The sequence below is a fragment of the Lissotriton vulgaris genome, chromosome 9, assembly GCF_964263255.1.
Source record: "Lissotriton vulgaris chromosome 9, aLisVul1.2, whole genome shotgun sequence".
NCBI classification, from domain to species: Eukaryota; Metazoa; Chordata; class Amphibia; order Caudata; family Salamandridae; genus Lissotriton; species Lissotriton vulgaris.
This window is the reverse complement of record NC_141697.1, coordinates 1,134,851,477-1,134,869,279: the sequence shown is the minus strand read 5'-3', so window position 1 is coordinate 1,134,869,279 and position 17,803 is coordinate 1,134,851,477. Positions and strand designations below refer to the sequence as shown.

Genomic DNA, 17,803 nt, shown 5'->3' with positions numbered 1-17,803 from the left:
AGTGCAGAATTGTGTGCTATGACCAGGGTCACTGCAGAAAAAAACCCTGAAAACGGGTATAAGCCTGAAAACGGGTATGCTTCCAAGGTTACCGGTAAAGCAAAAATATGAGAGACTCTCAGAACAGCAGGTTGTCTTATTGTTGCTCCTGTATTGCTGTGGCACGTTTTCCACCACCAATTTCAGGGCCACGCTGTTGCCAGCATCGTTCTTTAAAACTCCCAGATTTTTATGGTATGCCACAGCAACAGAGAAAATGGTGAAAATTCAAGTTTACCATTAGTCGTATGGAAAACACTGAAGCTCCGCGTCTGAAAAAATCATTAAAATACTGAAAAAAACGTAAACTTTAGAAATTAAATGAAATGTAAAATTTTTTCTAAAACAAAAATGTAAGAGAAACACATCATCAAATTGTCTGTGGCGGGAGAAAAAAAACATGCATGCTTAGTTTTTGTGGCATTTTTTCGGAATGAAAAATAACTGGAATATCTTCATGATACTTTTTGGGAGTTACAGTGTTGAAAAAAGTCTAGAAAATTTACTTTTTACATGCAAATTTCCCCACGAAGTCAGGAGACATAGTTGTTCAAATGACTAATAATTAAACATTTTCATCAACATCAAAATTTGTGGAGGCAGTGCATGAAAAATGCAGTAATCTATCACACATGTTTCCGTTACTCAATAGCTGCACATATTTTGTGGGAAGATTTCCAGTCTAGAAACCCAAATAAATGTACTCCTGTCACAGGGAGAAGTGCCTATCCAGGGTGGGAAAAGCAGGCAATACCCTGTTTTACATGAGGTTATAGTGTCAGGACTTCTGTGAAGAGAAGCAAAGCATGTTTTGCCTGCACAGAAAAAAATATATGTGCAAATGTACATTTTTGCATGACTGACTAATGCAGATTTTCCACCGAGTACAAAATATGATTGAATGAAGCCTTTTGATCGGCAGGAGCACCTACTCCAGTATATTTCCAAAAGTACTCATGGGAGTCTTTGTAAATCTTCAAAAAGTCAGTTATCCTCTTCAAATGTAGGGCTAAACCTTTGGGAACAGACTTCTGACTTTCACCAACTTTACTTCACAATCAGCGTCTGCTTCTTACATGTATGCGAGTGATTCCTATTTACCAAACACATCAACTATCTCATTTTAAGATACAAATACAGGAAGGCTCTTGTTGAAGTTGTTTATTCCATGGATTTTGTGTCAATTATCAGGTTGCATTGACAACTTTTAAACAGCAATCTGCATTTGTGAGCTCAGAAGCATTAATCTATACTACTATTATAAAGAGAGAACAGAAACCTTTTGGCAAGGTAAACTCGGGAACCACAGCGCCAATCCACACACCCAATACATTGTTGTAATCCTCAGGGTGTGTAGATGGACATAGGCTGCATAAAATAAAAAATAAACGTAAATAAAAAAATTAAAGTTTAAAAACAAAGTAGTCCCCTAAAACAAGCGCCGGCCGTGACGTAGCGCTGACCGCGACCTACACCTGCGTGATGACGACAGGCGGGGAGGAGCGGTTTCGAGCTGCGACGTGCGGCGAGGAGTGGCGCGGCGGCTCAGGTAAGGCGAGGCGGGAGGCGGTCCGGGCAATGTCGGGGCGGGCGGGGGCCCGGGACTGGGGGCTAAGTCCGGAGCGTAGCTGAGGTAAGACAGAGGCGGGAGGCGGGGGCGGGAGGCAGGCGGGCGGGCAGCGGTATAGGCAATGTCAGGGTGGGTGGGGGGCCCTAGGGCGGGGGGCCCAGCCGGGACTAAACAAATGCTCAAAATGCAGCCCCCAGCCCCCTACTGCCCCCGGGCAACGTCGGGGCGGGCTGCTAGGCAGAGGTGGGAGGCAGGCGGGCGGGCAGCGGTATAGGCAAGGTCACGGCGGGCGGGCGGGAGGGCGGGGGGCCCGGCCGGGACCAAAAAAATTCTCAAAATGCAGCCCCCTTCTGCCCCCGGGCAACGCCGGGGCGGGCTGCTAGTTTATTATAACCATGACTCTCTTATTCTTTAGTTCAAGTAAGGATAACTCATCCTAATGATACTTTGCAGTAGGCATTATTAAATTAAATCTATGCTTTTATATTGTTAATTTTTTCCCTATTTCAAGAACCTGTTTCATTTACTCTGACAATCAAATGTAGAATAATGAGCTTGTTGTGATTCTGTTGTTTGCATCTTCCACTCTTATCACATCAAGCATTTTGGCACTCAGACTATCTCCACCAGCACTCCTGCGCCTTCAATCAGAACTGCATGTTAGCCTATTGCCCACATAGATGAGGTAGAAGTTCCTAGCCATTCATGGTGCAGCACCAAATCTACCAGCAGTGACCCAGGCCCTACCAAAATCAGTAACTTGTGAACAATCACCACCAGGTGCTAATCAGGGCCAATTTCAAGCCTGCAATGAGGTCCAAAGGACATTGCTGAGAAATGATGGGCAACATGTAGTGGAAGCCTTCGGCAAGCACTCCTGACATGAGAAAGGTAGTTGTGCCACTACTGTCAGTGTGACAGCTAATAAACTGGTCTTTGCTACCATACTCCATATGCACATATATGTGGTTGTTGATTCATTAGTTAGTGATCAAGTGGAATGTTATGTTTTTACATTAAAACTTGCGGAAGGCAGCCATGATCATTTCAGAAGTCACCAAAGGAAAGGAAAAGAATGTGTAAAAATATTTTTTTGTCCACTGTCATGGGAAGCGTCTTTTAACCAAAGACAATCCTCTCCTAGGATTTTATGTTGGTTTGAAATGATGTGTTTTCATGATATTACAGCAAGATAATGAGCAGGTTGTCCTACATAGTCGAACATAGTTAAGTATAGATTTACTATTCTTAGTGTCACATCTTCAGATTTTACACACACTAAACCACAGAAATCCTACAGTTATACTTATGTCAAGAAACTATAACTCTTGCCCTTAGGTAACTAACTATAACTTGTGCTCCCACCATGCACAGTTTTTTCATCATTAAATTCATTGCAAATGTTGCAGTTATATTATGAATGATGTCAAACAAGATGTCATTACTGATATAATATATGGAGTAAGTGGAAGTGCATGGCGAGGGCGCTAGTTATAGTACCTTAGGTCCAAAAGTTATAGTTTCTTGAGATTAGTCAAATCTGAACCTAACTATAACATCCGTCTTACCTTTAATTTTTTGGGGAATTTCTTTAATTCTATTTCCAAACTATAACGTCCTTGTAACCTTTGTTTCTTTCAGTGGATTTCTAGGGTTTTTCAACGTTAAGAAATATTTAATTACCTTGCGTTAATTCAATCCCAGCTGCGCATGGCTGAGGCCTGGCCTGCGGCCTGGCCCTGCACCCACACTCTGCGACTAACCTCCTTAGGCACCTAATCCTGCACCACACATGGCATTTGGCCAGGCTCTGCGGTCAACCCCCCGTAGGCACCCTATCCCACATTACTAAAAGGGGAGGGGGAGAGTAGGCCCAGGGCTGATTTTGGCCCTGGAGATCCCATCTCAAGAGACCAAGCCAATTTGTGAAAGGGAGGGGGCCACATGGCTCCCCTTCCTGGGCTAAATATTGCCCCGGGGACCTTATTCTCCAGGGCCCGGTCAATCCAAAATAGTAAAAGAAGAGGGGCACTTAGCACACAATTTTGTGTACTGTGGGCAGAGCCTACTTTCTACTTGCAGTCCCATTACTTTGTCATGCAGGGAGCAGCAAGAAATGTGGTTTCCTATGAGAAGAAACAATTGTTTCATCTGTTTTCCGGCCCGCTTGACAGCATCCAGGAAAACAGGTGAAATGCCTGCTCCCGGAGAGCGGAAGAAGTTTTTCTGATTCCGCCCACAGAAAGCAAACTTACTGTTTGCTCTCGCTTGGTGGGAGCTGTCAAAGCTGCCACCAAGTGACAGCAAACATCTGTGTCTTAAGGGTGGGCACCTCAGGGCATTGAGAGCTAGCCCTGGAAGGTGGCAGTCGCCAGGGCCATTATTGGCTCGGCCCAGCCCCCCCACTTGGCTTTTTTTTAGGGCCCCCTTCCCACTTACAAACCAGCCAAAGCCCCGGGGAGGTGATGTCCTTAGAGCTGTATATGGCCCAGGAGGGAATCCATGTGGCCCCCTCACCCTACTTAATTTATCAGTGGCCCCGGGAAGGTGGTGGTCCCCGGGGTAAAAATAAATAATGTCCATGAGGGGGCCTGCGCAGCCTATCTCTTCATTTAAAGGTCCAGCCCGGGGAGGTAGCAATCCCCAGGGCTGTAAGCGGCCTTGGGAGGGGGGGCCCTCCTTCACCACATTGTTTTCGTGCCCCGGGGAGGTGTGCATCCCTTCCCAAAATATTAATTATAAATTGCCCCCAGATCTGTCGAACCAAGGGCCCCAGTTTAAACAAGTGCAGGAGACCGCGCTTAAAAAAAATATATATATTTTTGCGAGAATTTGCGGATCCCTGCGCTTTTTCTCATAAAAACCATTTAAAAAATGCTTATTGACATGACAGGGTCTCTGGGAGACCACACCACCAGCCTTGGAGGGTTAGGGTATTTCTTTCCTGCCCCTATCTCTTTATTTTAACTTTTCGGGGGGGGGGGCTCATCTGAGTACAAACATTTCAGCATGAGATCTACCGGTTCTGCAGAGGATTCGCATCCCTAGATATGTATATTTATTTTTTCTTAAGTAACTCCAAAACTGCTGAAAGAATTTACACAAAATCACAAAAATGGCTCTTATAGACCAAGAGCTACATTCCTGCCAAATTGTGTGTAGCCGTCTCGAAAGTTTCCATGGAAATGAACATGGGGAAAATGCAGTTGGGACTCCCCCTCCTTTTTCCCGGCCCCGCTTGAAGGATCACCCCAAATCAGTCCATGGAGAACTAAACAAAGCAGTTTACTTTTCTCGAAATCTTTTGTGATGATTCGTCAAAAGGCGTCAAAGGTATTAGAAAACAAAAAACGCTTTTCCTATGGAAACAAAGTCTTAACTATAACTATATATTGGTGACCGCAAGTGCGTGATTATATATACATAGACAACACATTTGAATTTGGAATGGATAAAAAAAACTGTGCTCGATTTTGAGGGGGAATTAAATGAGAACAACTTGAATTTGTCCTTCACTAGCAATATAAACAAACAAGCATTGGCATAGCCAATAGGTCTCGCCTTTTGGACCTTCTAAGTGTTTAGTTATCCAGCACAATATCCTTGGTGCAACAACATCAACTGTTGCATGTCTAAACACTCATAAGGTCCCAAAGGCGAGACCTATTGGCTATGCCAATGCTTGTTCATGTTATAGTTACAATCTCTTCCATATTGCTGTGTAAAGTACTTTATTTTAGACCAATTAGATTTGCACAGCACTATCAAAATGTCTACCTTGGTTACTTGCCTGCAATGGGTCAAATTGAGAGCACTTATTTTATTACGCTAAGATTTTAAATTTGAATGGTCGCGGGGAGGTGTTCTGCAAGTACAGTGCTGTCATGAACCACAAAAGCTGAAGTCATTCAATGCTATTCAAGCCAGTGGCTATCCCTTCTTGTGGGCGTGTCAGGCCTAGGAAGCTGGCCTCACCCCCTTGCTGAGTTAGCGCCATTTTTAAAAATATAAATGTGTGTGTTTCTTACAATTGGCAGTACTGCTTTGCAGCCTCAAGTATTTCACACAAAACGGAGAACTGTCTATTAATTAGAGCAGACATCACTGCAAGCCCCTCCTGTAAGTGTAGCTGCTCTAGAAAGAGATCTGCAGCTCAGCCGAATCGTACCCCTGCTCAAATTAAGTACTGGGTGTTCAGCCAGACTTAAAGCAACCATAAATGCAAATAAATATTCAACTTCAAAGCAAACACTCATCCCTACACAGAAGCCTGCATTGAGAAAGTTATTGTTATTTGCTCTGTCTTCCCACTGACCCCTTCTGTCATTTTCCTCAAGTCTCGTGTTACATTTTTATGAGCCTCCTAATTTGCAGGCTGCCTCACTGCAATCTCTTTGAAATCCTTCAGTCTCCTAAAATGGATGCAAATTACCAAAAACTCATGGGATGCTTACGCAGAATTGAGTGATTAGGATGCATTCTAAATGCAGCCAGCTTGCTGCTGTTCCCCTGTGTGCCACTCCTGTGAATCGATGCTACCCCTGACTCTGGAGCCCCATCAAGCTCACTGGAGACACTGGACTAAGTATTCGGTAAGAAGTCCCTTGCTGAATCTTCCTTGCTACACATTTTTAGGAGGGAGAATAGAAAAATGTTAATTTCCATTAGTGCTTCAATTCTCTGGGGACCTCGGGCAATAGAAATCGGGATTCTAGAAAGACCCGCCCACTCAGAGTTCGTTTGACTAACAGCAGGACTGGTCTGCCGGGACATTTTGAAATGGATTATTGCCTCTGAAAGAATGACCGATTGGTGCTGGGACACAGTTGCGTGTTCCTGCCATGTAAAGCGACTGCCATGGGCCTACGGATTCTTTAGGAATTTCCATATCCGGTTGATGGGTCAATTCAAAATGGCCACTAGCAGAGGCAAATGTGTCCAAGTAGATTGTAGAAACCAGTATATAGTGTGCAAATGGGGTTGTGGGCAGGATAGAATGGCACCATATAGCTGAATGGTTGCCGAAAGAGCAGATGTGTTTGGTCAGTAAATGCAACAACTTCTCTGCATTAGTTTGCCACCAGGGACTGGCTGGGAGAGGAGAAGTTTAGATTGATAAAGAATTTCCGATCTGAAGATTGGAGAAAACCGCTTGAAGATTGTTGTGCTCCCTGCAATTGTCTCAGTTAGAGCCCGTATTCAAAGCAGCGGTCATATTCATTTTTAATTCTGAGACAAGAGCCTGTTCAGTCGGGTCACTTAAAGTTCTGTTTGATCTAAAGTAGCTTTGAGTTAGCAGAACAGTTTGACAGATGTTGTGCTGTGTCTGCCTGCAGGCAATCTAAAACGCGCGAACGCAAAAGTGAAAGCGTTCACGCTGGAGAACTGTAACGTGATCTTGGAATTCAGCCTGGAATGCAAGTAGCACACTGGCGCCCCTGCTCACCTAGCTCGCTCCGAGACAGCTACGGTAGGGGAGTAAACATTTAAAGAAAAGATCGGACATACCCCCGCCTTTGGCCATTTACATGATTTTATTTTTGAAAGCCAGACGTAATGGCCAATCAAATGTGTGAGTGTAAACAAATCCACACAGAAAAGTTGAAAGGAAGTTGGGAGTGCTTACAAGAAGCCTCCCATAGAGCAACTCATGCGCGCTGCGCTAGGCTCGACCTAAAAAGAAATTGAGTTTTTGGATTGACATCTAGAGGCATTTAAAAACAAACTGGAAACTAAATTATATCAGAAAAAGACTGCCCGAAACAGTCTAACAGTATAGTATGGCGAATTCTTAAGAGCTAAACGAAACTCTAGCTCACAAGAATTTTTTTACATAGAACCTAGATGTATGACCAAAAGATTTCTGGAAAGAATATATTCCAACAAGATCATAGAATTGGCTAGAAAGAAAGCAAATACAATCACAGGACAATAAAATATCTACTTCTTAAAGTCAAATAAGTCACTGAAAGTCCGACTATCAGATATATAACTCCTTACAGCACAGGCTCCCAAGGGAATCAGACAGGTTTAAAAAATAAATTGGCATGTTCTACAAACACATAAAATTCTTAGCAAATATCTGGACAATCATCCTTAATTAACTTTTAGGAAGAGTAACTCCCTTAAGGATATGCTTTGTAGGAATATGTTGTCAGACAAATTAATGCCAAATCAGGTTAAGGGTTTAATGGGATGGATGAAGTGCTAAGCATGTAAATACATTGAGAATGCAAAAAACTTAAAATTGAACAGTGGATGATAGAGAATTTGAAATCCATCAACATCTAACATGTCATTCGGATTTCGGTGTATATTGTCGCAAATGTCCTTGCAACACGTACTACATCGGTAGCACTATAAATAAGGCCAAGTTATGAGTATTAGAACATATGAGAGCCATCACTAATGTGAACAAACAATTTCAGGTAGCTATTGAGACCGAACACTCTAGTGAGGCAAATCTACTCAAGTTGTATGTACTTGACAGAGTACCTATTGATGCAAGGGGAGGTAATATGGTTTTGGAACTGATACGCCTCGAATCGAGGTGTATTATTGAGTTCCAAACCATGCATCCCATTGGTCTGAATCAGAATGAGGAGCTAGCTGACCATTTAGTATAATCTGGCATTTTCTGTGAATGTTGAATCTGGCATTGTAATTAATGCATGTTGTCTCATACAGGTATATATATATATATTTAAAGTATATTAAGATCACGTTTCAAGGATTAGTGGGGGCACATATTTTTAATAATGTTTAATTGTTTCTGTTTGCTGCAGTTATGAATCGCGGTCGGACTAGTTTCGAAAACTGCAGCAGAATGCAAAAATATCTGATTTGATCGCTATTATGGACTATGAATATATGTAAATCTGTTTGCTTTTGAATGGGAGATACCCTATTTGATTGGTCCGTTGTATTTGGGTTTCAGAAAATGCCCACTTGGGCACAATTGTACATAAAGTGACGGGACCATAAAATTCAATATAACGAGATTTAAACTGTGAATCAGGACAGTACGTAATGAGTGCATCTTTTTGAAAAGCTAAGGCAGCACATCATTAAGTCTGATGTGAGGTATATATTGCGTTTATGAAAATCAGTTTTGTTAAAATAATTTACATGGTGGTGTACTGTAACCATCACGCATCCTTGCGAGTGAATATTTGAATATTTTGAAAACTAATACCTTTTATGTAACAAAATGGTGCCCAAACAAACACTGTTTTTAAGAAGATCTGGTCGTGCCAAAACAGTCCTCTTTCTACCTGCATGATTTTTCTTCTCTTTTCACCCCAGAGTATATTAATTGGTTGAATTGGCATTTGACCCTTTCCTGTGATCAGGGAGACGCGGATCTCCGAAACTCGTTGGGAAAGATGGGACCTGTGGATTATTTTGGCGTGTAACGGAGCACCAAAGTGTGTTTGGACTTTTTGGGCACCACAAGCCGAACCACAGCCCACCGGACTCAGTGGCCGGGGAAAGTGTGAAAATAGTGATTAGATATATATATATATACATTAATGTGGTGTTCAGCATAATAAACATTTAATTATCTATATATACTCACCTTGTTGATATTTTGGCCACCTGCATTTTTGCTGCATGATTATGGTAGCACAACATTAAAATCTCACTATTCTGGAACCATACCATGACTTAGAACCCCTCTTCTGTTATTACTTGTTTCTGTTAAGGTGGCAGTGGAGATAAACTATAATAAATAACATCAATACTGCTGTATTTTGGTGTCAACCCACCAAATTCCTGAGTGATACTTTGCACTTTTTCTTTCACAGAAAATTAGAGTATGTCATTGCCATCCATTTACAACCAATGCTATGCTGCCTATTGCTATGTTATTTGGCTGTTTTGACTCAGTTGTTCGCACCAATGATTTTGCTCCATCATTGGTCCTAATACTGTTCGCTACATTAGAAGACTAGCATCACCACCACTCCTCTTGATAAATAGGTGTGAAGAATATTCGCCCGGGACATTGTCCGTAGGCACAGTACTTCATTATACATACTGTTTGACTTGCATAGTGCTAACCTGTCACCAAAGCCACTTGAAAGCTCAAGTTGGACTACGCTGGAACATACAGTCAATTCACAAGCTGAGAAGCACAGGTGTAAGGCTGTTAGTAAGGTAGCTATGAGTGGGAGTTTGAGAAACACTTACACATTTTGACACCTAGTTACAAAAACAGGCTTGGAGGGCTTGGAGAATCTACTTCGAGTCAAAGGTTCCATTGATGGCACTGCAATGACTATGTCAGGATTCACAGGCATACCTGTTTGAGTTGTACTCCAAACCTCCGACTTCCTGGCTCGCCTGCAAAAGATCCAATATTCCCCCTGAGGAACTCCCGCTTTCCTTCTCGGCTTTTGAATTAGATGCAGGCTTAGCATCGGTGTCGATATGCAGAGAACCTTCGTCTGATGAGTTGTCACTCTAACAAAGAAAACAAATAAAATACACAAAAACTGAATACCATTCATTGTATAATATGTTTAAGAATAAATCAGATGCATGAAACTGTAGGCCAGACATATGCATTTGCTCAATAATGTACTGGTGACATTTTGCTTTGGCAGTGGGTCATGCAATGCAGCACTTTGATTTTGGGAAGTGTTTGGGGCTCAATTGGAATTCTCATCTCTGTTTCGAGAAATGGTGTACGTTTGGGTATATGAAAAAAAGGATATTGCAGAACTAAAACATCTGATGCTATGCTTTACCTTATCTAGCCTGAAAAATACTAAGTGCTAACCCTTAATTCCTTAGTTCACTTCTAAATGAAATCCTTATGACAAGTGTGAGTTATGTTAAATGAGACAACACCACTTTTATGTAGTGTGCTTCCCAAGTCAAACAATAACATAAGGTGAAGAAAGTAGAAACTGAGTATCTCTAAAATATTTCCAAATAACAAAATTGTCATTCACCTCGTGAGTTAAATAAAACTGTTTTATACAAAATGATTTTCTTTAAACACTTTACATTTATTTTTTATTATGCTTTGAACAATCACACTATTTTCTAATTTTGTGAAAAAAAATCTAAATATAAAGCTTTCCAAAACGTTATACTATTAGTTTCTAACCGGTTAAAATATCCTACGTGACAACTCACTCCACAAACTCACTAGAATCAATGATACAGTTTAACTGTAATCCACCAAGATCAACTTGTTTATGTTACTGAAGTCTTGCATGCACCCAATCTCAATAGTAAAGGCTGCTTCCCAAACCCTGGGCAACTAGTTGCCTGCGACCACTCTTCTAGTAATAAATCAGAGGAGTGCTGATTAACAAACGTGACACTGCACAGTCATCACTGACCACCAGCAGATAGACTACTCAGCCATTGACTTTCATTCACGGGTGAAGAACAGAGGTCCAACCACGTTCGTTGAGGCATTTGGGTGAATAGGGGAACTAACAGGAAATGAGAGTGGCCTCCAAAAGTCTTCAATCTCAGGAACATACCATATTCATCAATCTATTACCTCCAATACTCACCAGCTTGGTGTTCAAAAATAACAATTCTATTTTCAGCTGAGAGCACAATTAAAGGTCTTTTTATGCTCAGTGTCTTACGGGAATGTCCCAATGGTCAACTAATGACCTTCAGCTAAATATGTTGCAGTGTCCAGCCATATCATCACCATATATGTCCCCCCACACATCAACCACTGCATTGCAAAATATGAACATGGCCTAGGCATTCTTACTCATCTAGCATTATAAATCTACACTGTGATGGTAGACATGCTAAGCTGACTCTGGCTTTCTGACGCTTCTTCTAGTACTGCATTGCAGCAGTGTGTTTAGTCACAACAGTGATAAGAGCAGGGCATCCATTTTGAAAAATGCACTCTAGAACCCCAGTCACAGTGATATTGCTGGTATAGAAGATTGCGCTTCCTTTATTTATTTTTTTTGAAAATCTGTTTTTATTGGCATATGTCACAGAAGATTGCGCTTCCTATAAGCCTAAATTTAACACAGATTCAGGCCATGGACAGCAGGTTGAATGGCCCGTGAAAAGTGCATTATATTTGATTATGGTTGTTATCTTGAAATGAACTGAAATCACAGGAAACAGAATGGCACGGTTCAGGCACCTCCTTGAAACACACAAAAATATTCCTAACAGATAGCTATTGTAGCTCTTGCAAAGCTGATTTAGATAGTACCGACTATACATATATTTGTAGTTGTAGATCAGTGAGGGTAAAAACTACAAAGACCAGACCATCTACAAAAAGCATGGCCCTATTCAGCGCTTGCTTCAACTATGGTGGGTTCCTTCTTCCTTTGCAAACCTCTCTGGAAGATCTTTCCTGTACATACTCATCAAGTGAGAAGAGCACTCTCCATTTAGATTATTGTACAGATTTATGGAGGAAGTGTGCCAAGGTTACTGGTTAACTTTGAAGGTGTCTTGACCTATGGCCTCATAATTCAATTCTATCATCCAACTGCTTCTGAGGTATATGGCCTTACATTTTGCTATTGCTTGCAGGAGTAACATTGGTGTTACTAATCAGAGATCTGGGTTGCCTTACAAAGAACTATGATGTGAAGCACAAACCTTTGAAACATTTTTGTACTTGCTCCTGTCTCTTTCAATAAGGATCGCCCTCTCTTGCCAAGTGTTTTTGATGAAACAATGATTATTTAACAGTTGAGAGTACTATTTACTTGGTGGAAGATAACTTAGTGGGGTAAAGGCTTTATTTTATCCAGGTTGATAAAAAGAGTATCAATGAAATAGGTTATAGTACCATATGTTATTTATAGAGCAAAGAAAAAGCAAAACTGCTCTAGCAAATGCTATATAATTATTGTTTTTTTTAATTGAATGCCTGTGGGATATCGTACTTTGATTTGGTTCCCTAAAGCTTGTATTGTTTTCTGCACTTTAAAGTGCCAATAAGCAGAATAAGCTCTGCTACCAAGGGGGATAAGTAGACTTTTTTTTACAAGATAAAAGGTTTTGAAGGAAAATTAGCACAGCATCTCAAAGAAGCCTAGTCAGAGAATCAAAACACTGTGACCTAAAATTACAGGAAGACCCAAATTCGCTGGCACTTGCAAAGTGTTGAGATTTCATTACTTGGTGGCTGAGCCCAAAGAAATCCTAAGTGTGAGAACTGTGACATTTGTACTAATAATTACAAATTTCAAAGCCCACAGAAGTTCATGATTTCACCTCTCCAGAACCTGATCAGAGGAAGTGGCTGAATAGATATGAAGAAGATGCATCCTCCCAGTATTCCATCAGCTTCTGTTTACACTCTTCACATACATTCTTCCCCTCCAGCTCCCAAAAGTCCAATTGAATCCTACAGGACTACAGTCAAACATCATGTGTAACCACTGCTTTCTGAAGAGTTCTCAGGTCAATCAACTTGGTTACTCGATGAGCGACTTAGGTCAATTACAGCATTCATATATTGATAGCGTATTCTGCTTCAGCCATTGCAAATATCTTTTCAAAGTATTTAATCCCTGCAGAGAGTTTTCAGTCCAAGCCTGGGCTAAGATGATATGACTATGTGGAACTGTTACTGGAAATGTAGAACTCTGAAATCTTTAATCATTGCACCTATGGAACCAACCAATGTTATCCCCTGCCTTTATCCAGTGACCATATCTGGTGCTTTGTACACTGGTTGTGGTTTTCCCTTTTGCATTCTTATACTCTTCGGAAACAGCTCATCATCAAGGGCACCCACTGAGACCGCCTGACAAGAACTTACTGTCAAAGGCCATATTCCACCCAAAAAAGTGAAACATGGAATCTGAAGCATTAAACGCTGATACTGGAAGTTATGTTTCATTTCCATGTTAAAAGCTCAGACTGCAGTAGTATTTAATACACCAAATAAATACTATTGCCCGGGTATTATGAAGTATTTAACACCTGTTACTCCAATTTTCAACAAGAAAATGGGGCATACTATACCATGCGAAATAGGTATTTAACGTATCAAATTTAATTTTCTTTCCAGAAGTACTACTGCATCTAGTATTGTACACATATGTAAGACTTGAAACGATAAACTTTCATAGGACAGTGTTCTACTCAATGCTCAATGTTAGCAGTACCACTAAGTGGTTCTCTGCGCTTCCAAACTAAAATAATCAAAAATAATGATAACCTTGAAAAAGTGAATGTATGTTATGTGAGAAAAGGTATAGCTTCAAATGACAGGAAAGTTGTATCCAACCTATACACTTCGCAAATTAGAAACCATGTCCCAGATGCTCTGTACAGGTAGCCCTAATACTCATATAGGAGAGAATAAATACATTTGCCTTCATAGTCCTTCCACACTGACCTATGTTAACATTCTTCCTTCATGTCGTTACAAAGAGGTTCAAAGAGGGGTATTTAAAAAAATAACAAACCTTGTACAATGATGAAGGGACCTTTGGTTTCTTAACTGGAGAGTGTTGCACAATTTCTTGTTTGTCCAATAAAACTATAAGAAACCAAAAAGACCAGTTAACTCTTTTTCAGCATCACCTTAGACAAAATAAACAGAGGTAAAACAATATATGTGGTGCTATTTCGCATATCATATATGTGATCATTTTCTGCAGGAATACTTGATGAAGTATGTGTCTACTTTTTATTATAAGTGATTTTTGCAATATTGCATTTAAAAATATTCAAAATCAATCTTAGATTCATAGTCTTTTCTTACAGGGTAGGTCTCTTTTCGTAGTATTTTTCTTTCTTCTGATTGGAAATTCGTCAATTTTCAATTCTCCATCATCTGAAACATATTCGTACTCGTCCCGCACAGGTTTCGTTTTATCATCTTTGAAATTCTGCAAAGATCCAAACACACTTGGACTTGTGTGTGGTTTGAACGCCTTGGAACTGTTCAGAAAGATGATTGAAAATAAAATGTGAAAACTTTATTAAAGAGGTGCATGTAATTAGACAATGGACACAAAAATAAAGCATGCCTTCATTGTAACGGGAAAGATATCATATATGTCTAAAAATAAATCAATATTAATGTTTATTTATTACATAATTCTGGGACATGTTAAAGAATACTTAAGAAACATGAGAGCTCATTCCGTGGTCCCTTGGGTCTCAAATGCCATGACTCTGAACCCCCCCCCACTTTGATATTTCAATTGACCTGCTTATTCAAGCTAAGATTGATGCTAAAGATCAAGTAGTACAGCAATACGTATAAAGACATTATGATCTGATGGGACACAGAGGGACACTGAATAGTCCGTTAAAAAAAAAGTAATGGAAAGCTAGCACAACAGAATGACTTATAAATTACTTCTGGCTTGAACCTTTCACATGAAGGCATAAGAGGTATAACCCGATGACAGTCAGTGCAGTCATATTACCTTAATAATGCATTGGCCTTTAGCCAGTCCCTCTTCTGCAGCAAGTTTCCTTAAACATTAAAGGTTTTTTGAGGAGACATTCAGTCTAAATGCATCATCTCATTTCTTTGGCATTTATAAATGATGTGCTGGAAACAGCATTCCCAGGTAGATGCCTTACAACTGTAAAGGTACTCTAAACATTTGGAAGGAATCTCTATATTAATGCTCCCCGCACTCACACCATTCTACCACTTCCCACTACAGCCTTGCCAGAACTGTATTTAAATGCAATAATTGAAACCTGCTCTAGTGGATCAATAACATGGCTGTGGCACACATTTGACCTGGGCAGAGGAAGGGCTTTCACCCATGTCTAAATGAGAGCCTGTGAATGTCTGATTTATAAAACCATATTATCATCTAGCAAAATGTTGCACATGGGAATCTACCAGAGGGAAACAAGCAGTAGAGGAATGTGGGAACAAATGTGTACTGCCTTGATATCACAGAAGTGTACAACCAGTCATAATTAGGGCTCCCGGTTTTCCGTTTTTACGGATTTATACATATAAATACAGACGGAAATATATATTTCCTTTGTCTGTATTTATATTTAGAAACTGAAAAATACTTGAAAATGTTGCCACACTGCCCTGCTGGAATCCAGCTAAGCCCCCTTCCTGCTTCTGGAAATTCCTTCCTGGGCGCGCACACAGCCGCACCCAAGTACTTCACAGGTCTTTTGAATTACCATTTACTTGTTAACGAGGCTTGATTGTTGTTTCACCCCATGCCGTAGCCTCCCCCAATGTCCCCGACTCCTCCTGTCCCAGGCCCCATACAGTGCATGTTTTAAGCCCTTCAATTCACAGTGCTGCAGCAGGAGAAAACGAAGAAACGGCAGCTGTTCAGTTATACACGCGGGTCTAAAAGTACCAGAATACCTTAGGTGGCACAACATTAAATCTTTAGAGACGCAGTGCCAGCTCTGATTATTATTGCAGAACTACACGTTCTAGAATATAAACAAACTGCGGATCGGCCCAAGCCCCCAATTCAAAAAGAGATGTCCTAGGGTAGCTCGGGAGATGCAATTACTGCATGCACATATGTGTAAACTTCAGGTCCAGGGTTTGACTTCCAGTGTAGCAGCTAAGTGGGTTAAAGTGCCTCTTGCAGTGCTATCTCTGTCTGTAACCTGCAGAGGAAGCTCCAGGTGCCAGGCGGGTAGCGAAACGGGTTAATGCGCCCTTGGCTGAGACTTGTGAGAATTGCCAGCACACCTTTCAAACCGAGAGCCACATCTTGAGTAGGTTAAATGTGCGCTTTACCTGCAGGATGAAGCATCAGATCGCAGTGTAACACCTAAACGGGTTAACCACCACCTGCAGCTCTCTGTGTGTGCCCCCCTCCCCCCACCACCACAGTCCACATCTACTGTCGTAGTAAGATAACCAGGTACCGCAGGGTACACTCAGGGGTCAAAGTCCCAAACCCAGAAAGACAGCTACGGTGGTCAACGCGCTTGCTGCAAGGATTTGTACAAAATCTGAAAGCGGAACGTTGAGCATTGTTCGACCAACAGAGACTTTTATGTCTCCGAATTAGTAAATCACACCTGTTGTTTGCAGTGCCCAAGAGCGCCTGCTGCTCATGACAATGGTGGGAAAAATGAGGCGCCTTTAGCAGATTCTGTCGACTGAGTTGAGCAGATTCTGTCGACTGAGTTGTTCTATTTCCATCTATTCATCCAATCACCCATCCATCCATTCACAAGAAAATCTGGAGGCGCTTTAAGGCAATTGGGTCACGTCATTCTTTACAGGCCTATTCATCCATTCAAAAGAGGTGCGCCCAGATTCCTTCACTGACATTTTCTTTACTACATCAGGGTATTACAAATGCCTGCTATCAGCACAGTTACAGAATAAAACCCAGAAGTGCATATATATGCACGTATAAGGATTGAGCAAGAACTGGAGACCAGATTTCGAATCCCAATTTCCCAGTTTGAAGCCCTGTTTAATCTTGGGCAAATCAGTGAAGTGCTTCAGACGCCCAGGGCGATCCTTCAGATATCCGCCCGCTTTGAGCCGGTACCTGGGGGAAGGGGGTGTTTGGGGTGGGAAGTCGGGTGTAAACTGACGACTAGCAGTGGGAGGCGGTGTATTGGCAGGGTTTAACTACGCTTCTCTACTTCACTGCCCAAGGTGAAAGCAAAGGTCGGAGGTGATGCTTGCCCTTCAGGTAATACATCTGCAGCGTATGTGCCCACCCCACAGACGCTTTACATCAGTATCGGTTTCGTCACAGGCAGACACATTCATTTTTGTTATGCACAGGGAGATTAAGTGATCAAATCACTTAATCTCGAAGGTCGACCGTCGCAGCCATTAGGCCACATTCTCCCTCTTATATGTATAGCAGCAGGTCCTGATATGCGCAAACCAGGCGCTAGACTGTTTCTCCTACTGCTGGACGAGAACCCCCGTGAAAGGTGTGTGTGTCGATTCTGCCGAAGCAGCCGCTCGTGAGTGAGCCCAAAACGAGGAGTGGGGAAACGGCCCTGTGGCGTGTCTGATGCGTCACTTGCGCGTTTTCAGCACGTGGGTTGGCCTAAAATTATGCCCAGGGCCGTCATTGGTAGCACTCTCACGCTATAAGATTGACGTCCATGGAACCCACAACAAAATCGGTACATCGCATACTTCAAACATAACTGCACGTCACGTGTGCATTTGCTCTGGGCTCGTGTCGGTGTAGGGGGCGGTGGGTGTACTTTGTACATCACTCACTGTAGGGGCTG

At 41.7% G+C, this 17,803-nt stretch overlaps 1 protein-coding gene across 2 annotated transcripts in view; it reads right to left on the bottom strand.

The window, feature by feature from the left end:
- The window catches only part of PHF2 (PHD finger protein 2), a 444,998-nt gene that overhangs the window by 45,571 nt on the left and 381,624 nt on the right, over positions 1–17,803 (bottom strand). For both annotated transcript variants that reach the window (XM_086939167.1, XM_086939168.1), the window contains exons 15-17: positions 14,343–14,521; positions 14,044–14,117; positions 9,915–10,075 (exon numbers count right to left, since the gene is read on the bottom strand). In XM_086939167.1, coding sequence (XP_086795293.1) covers positions 9,915–10,075; positions 14,044–14,117; positions 14,343–14,521 — 414 coding nt within the window. The remainder of the gene's footprint in view (positions 1–9,914; positions 10,076–14,043; positions 14,118–14,342; positions 14,522–17,803) is intronic.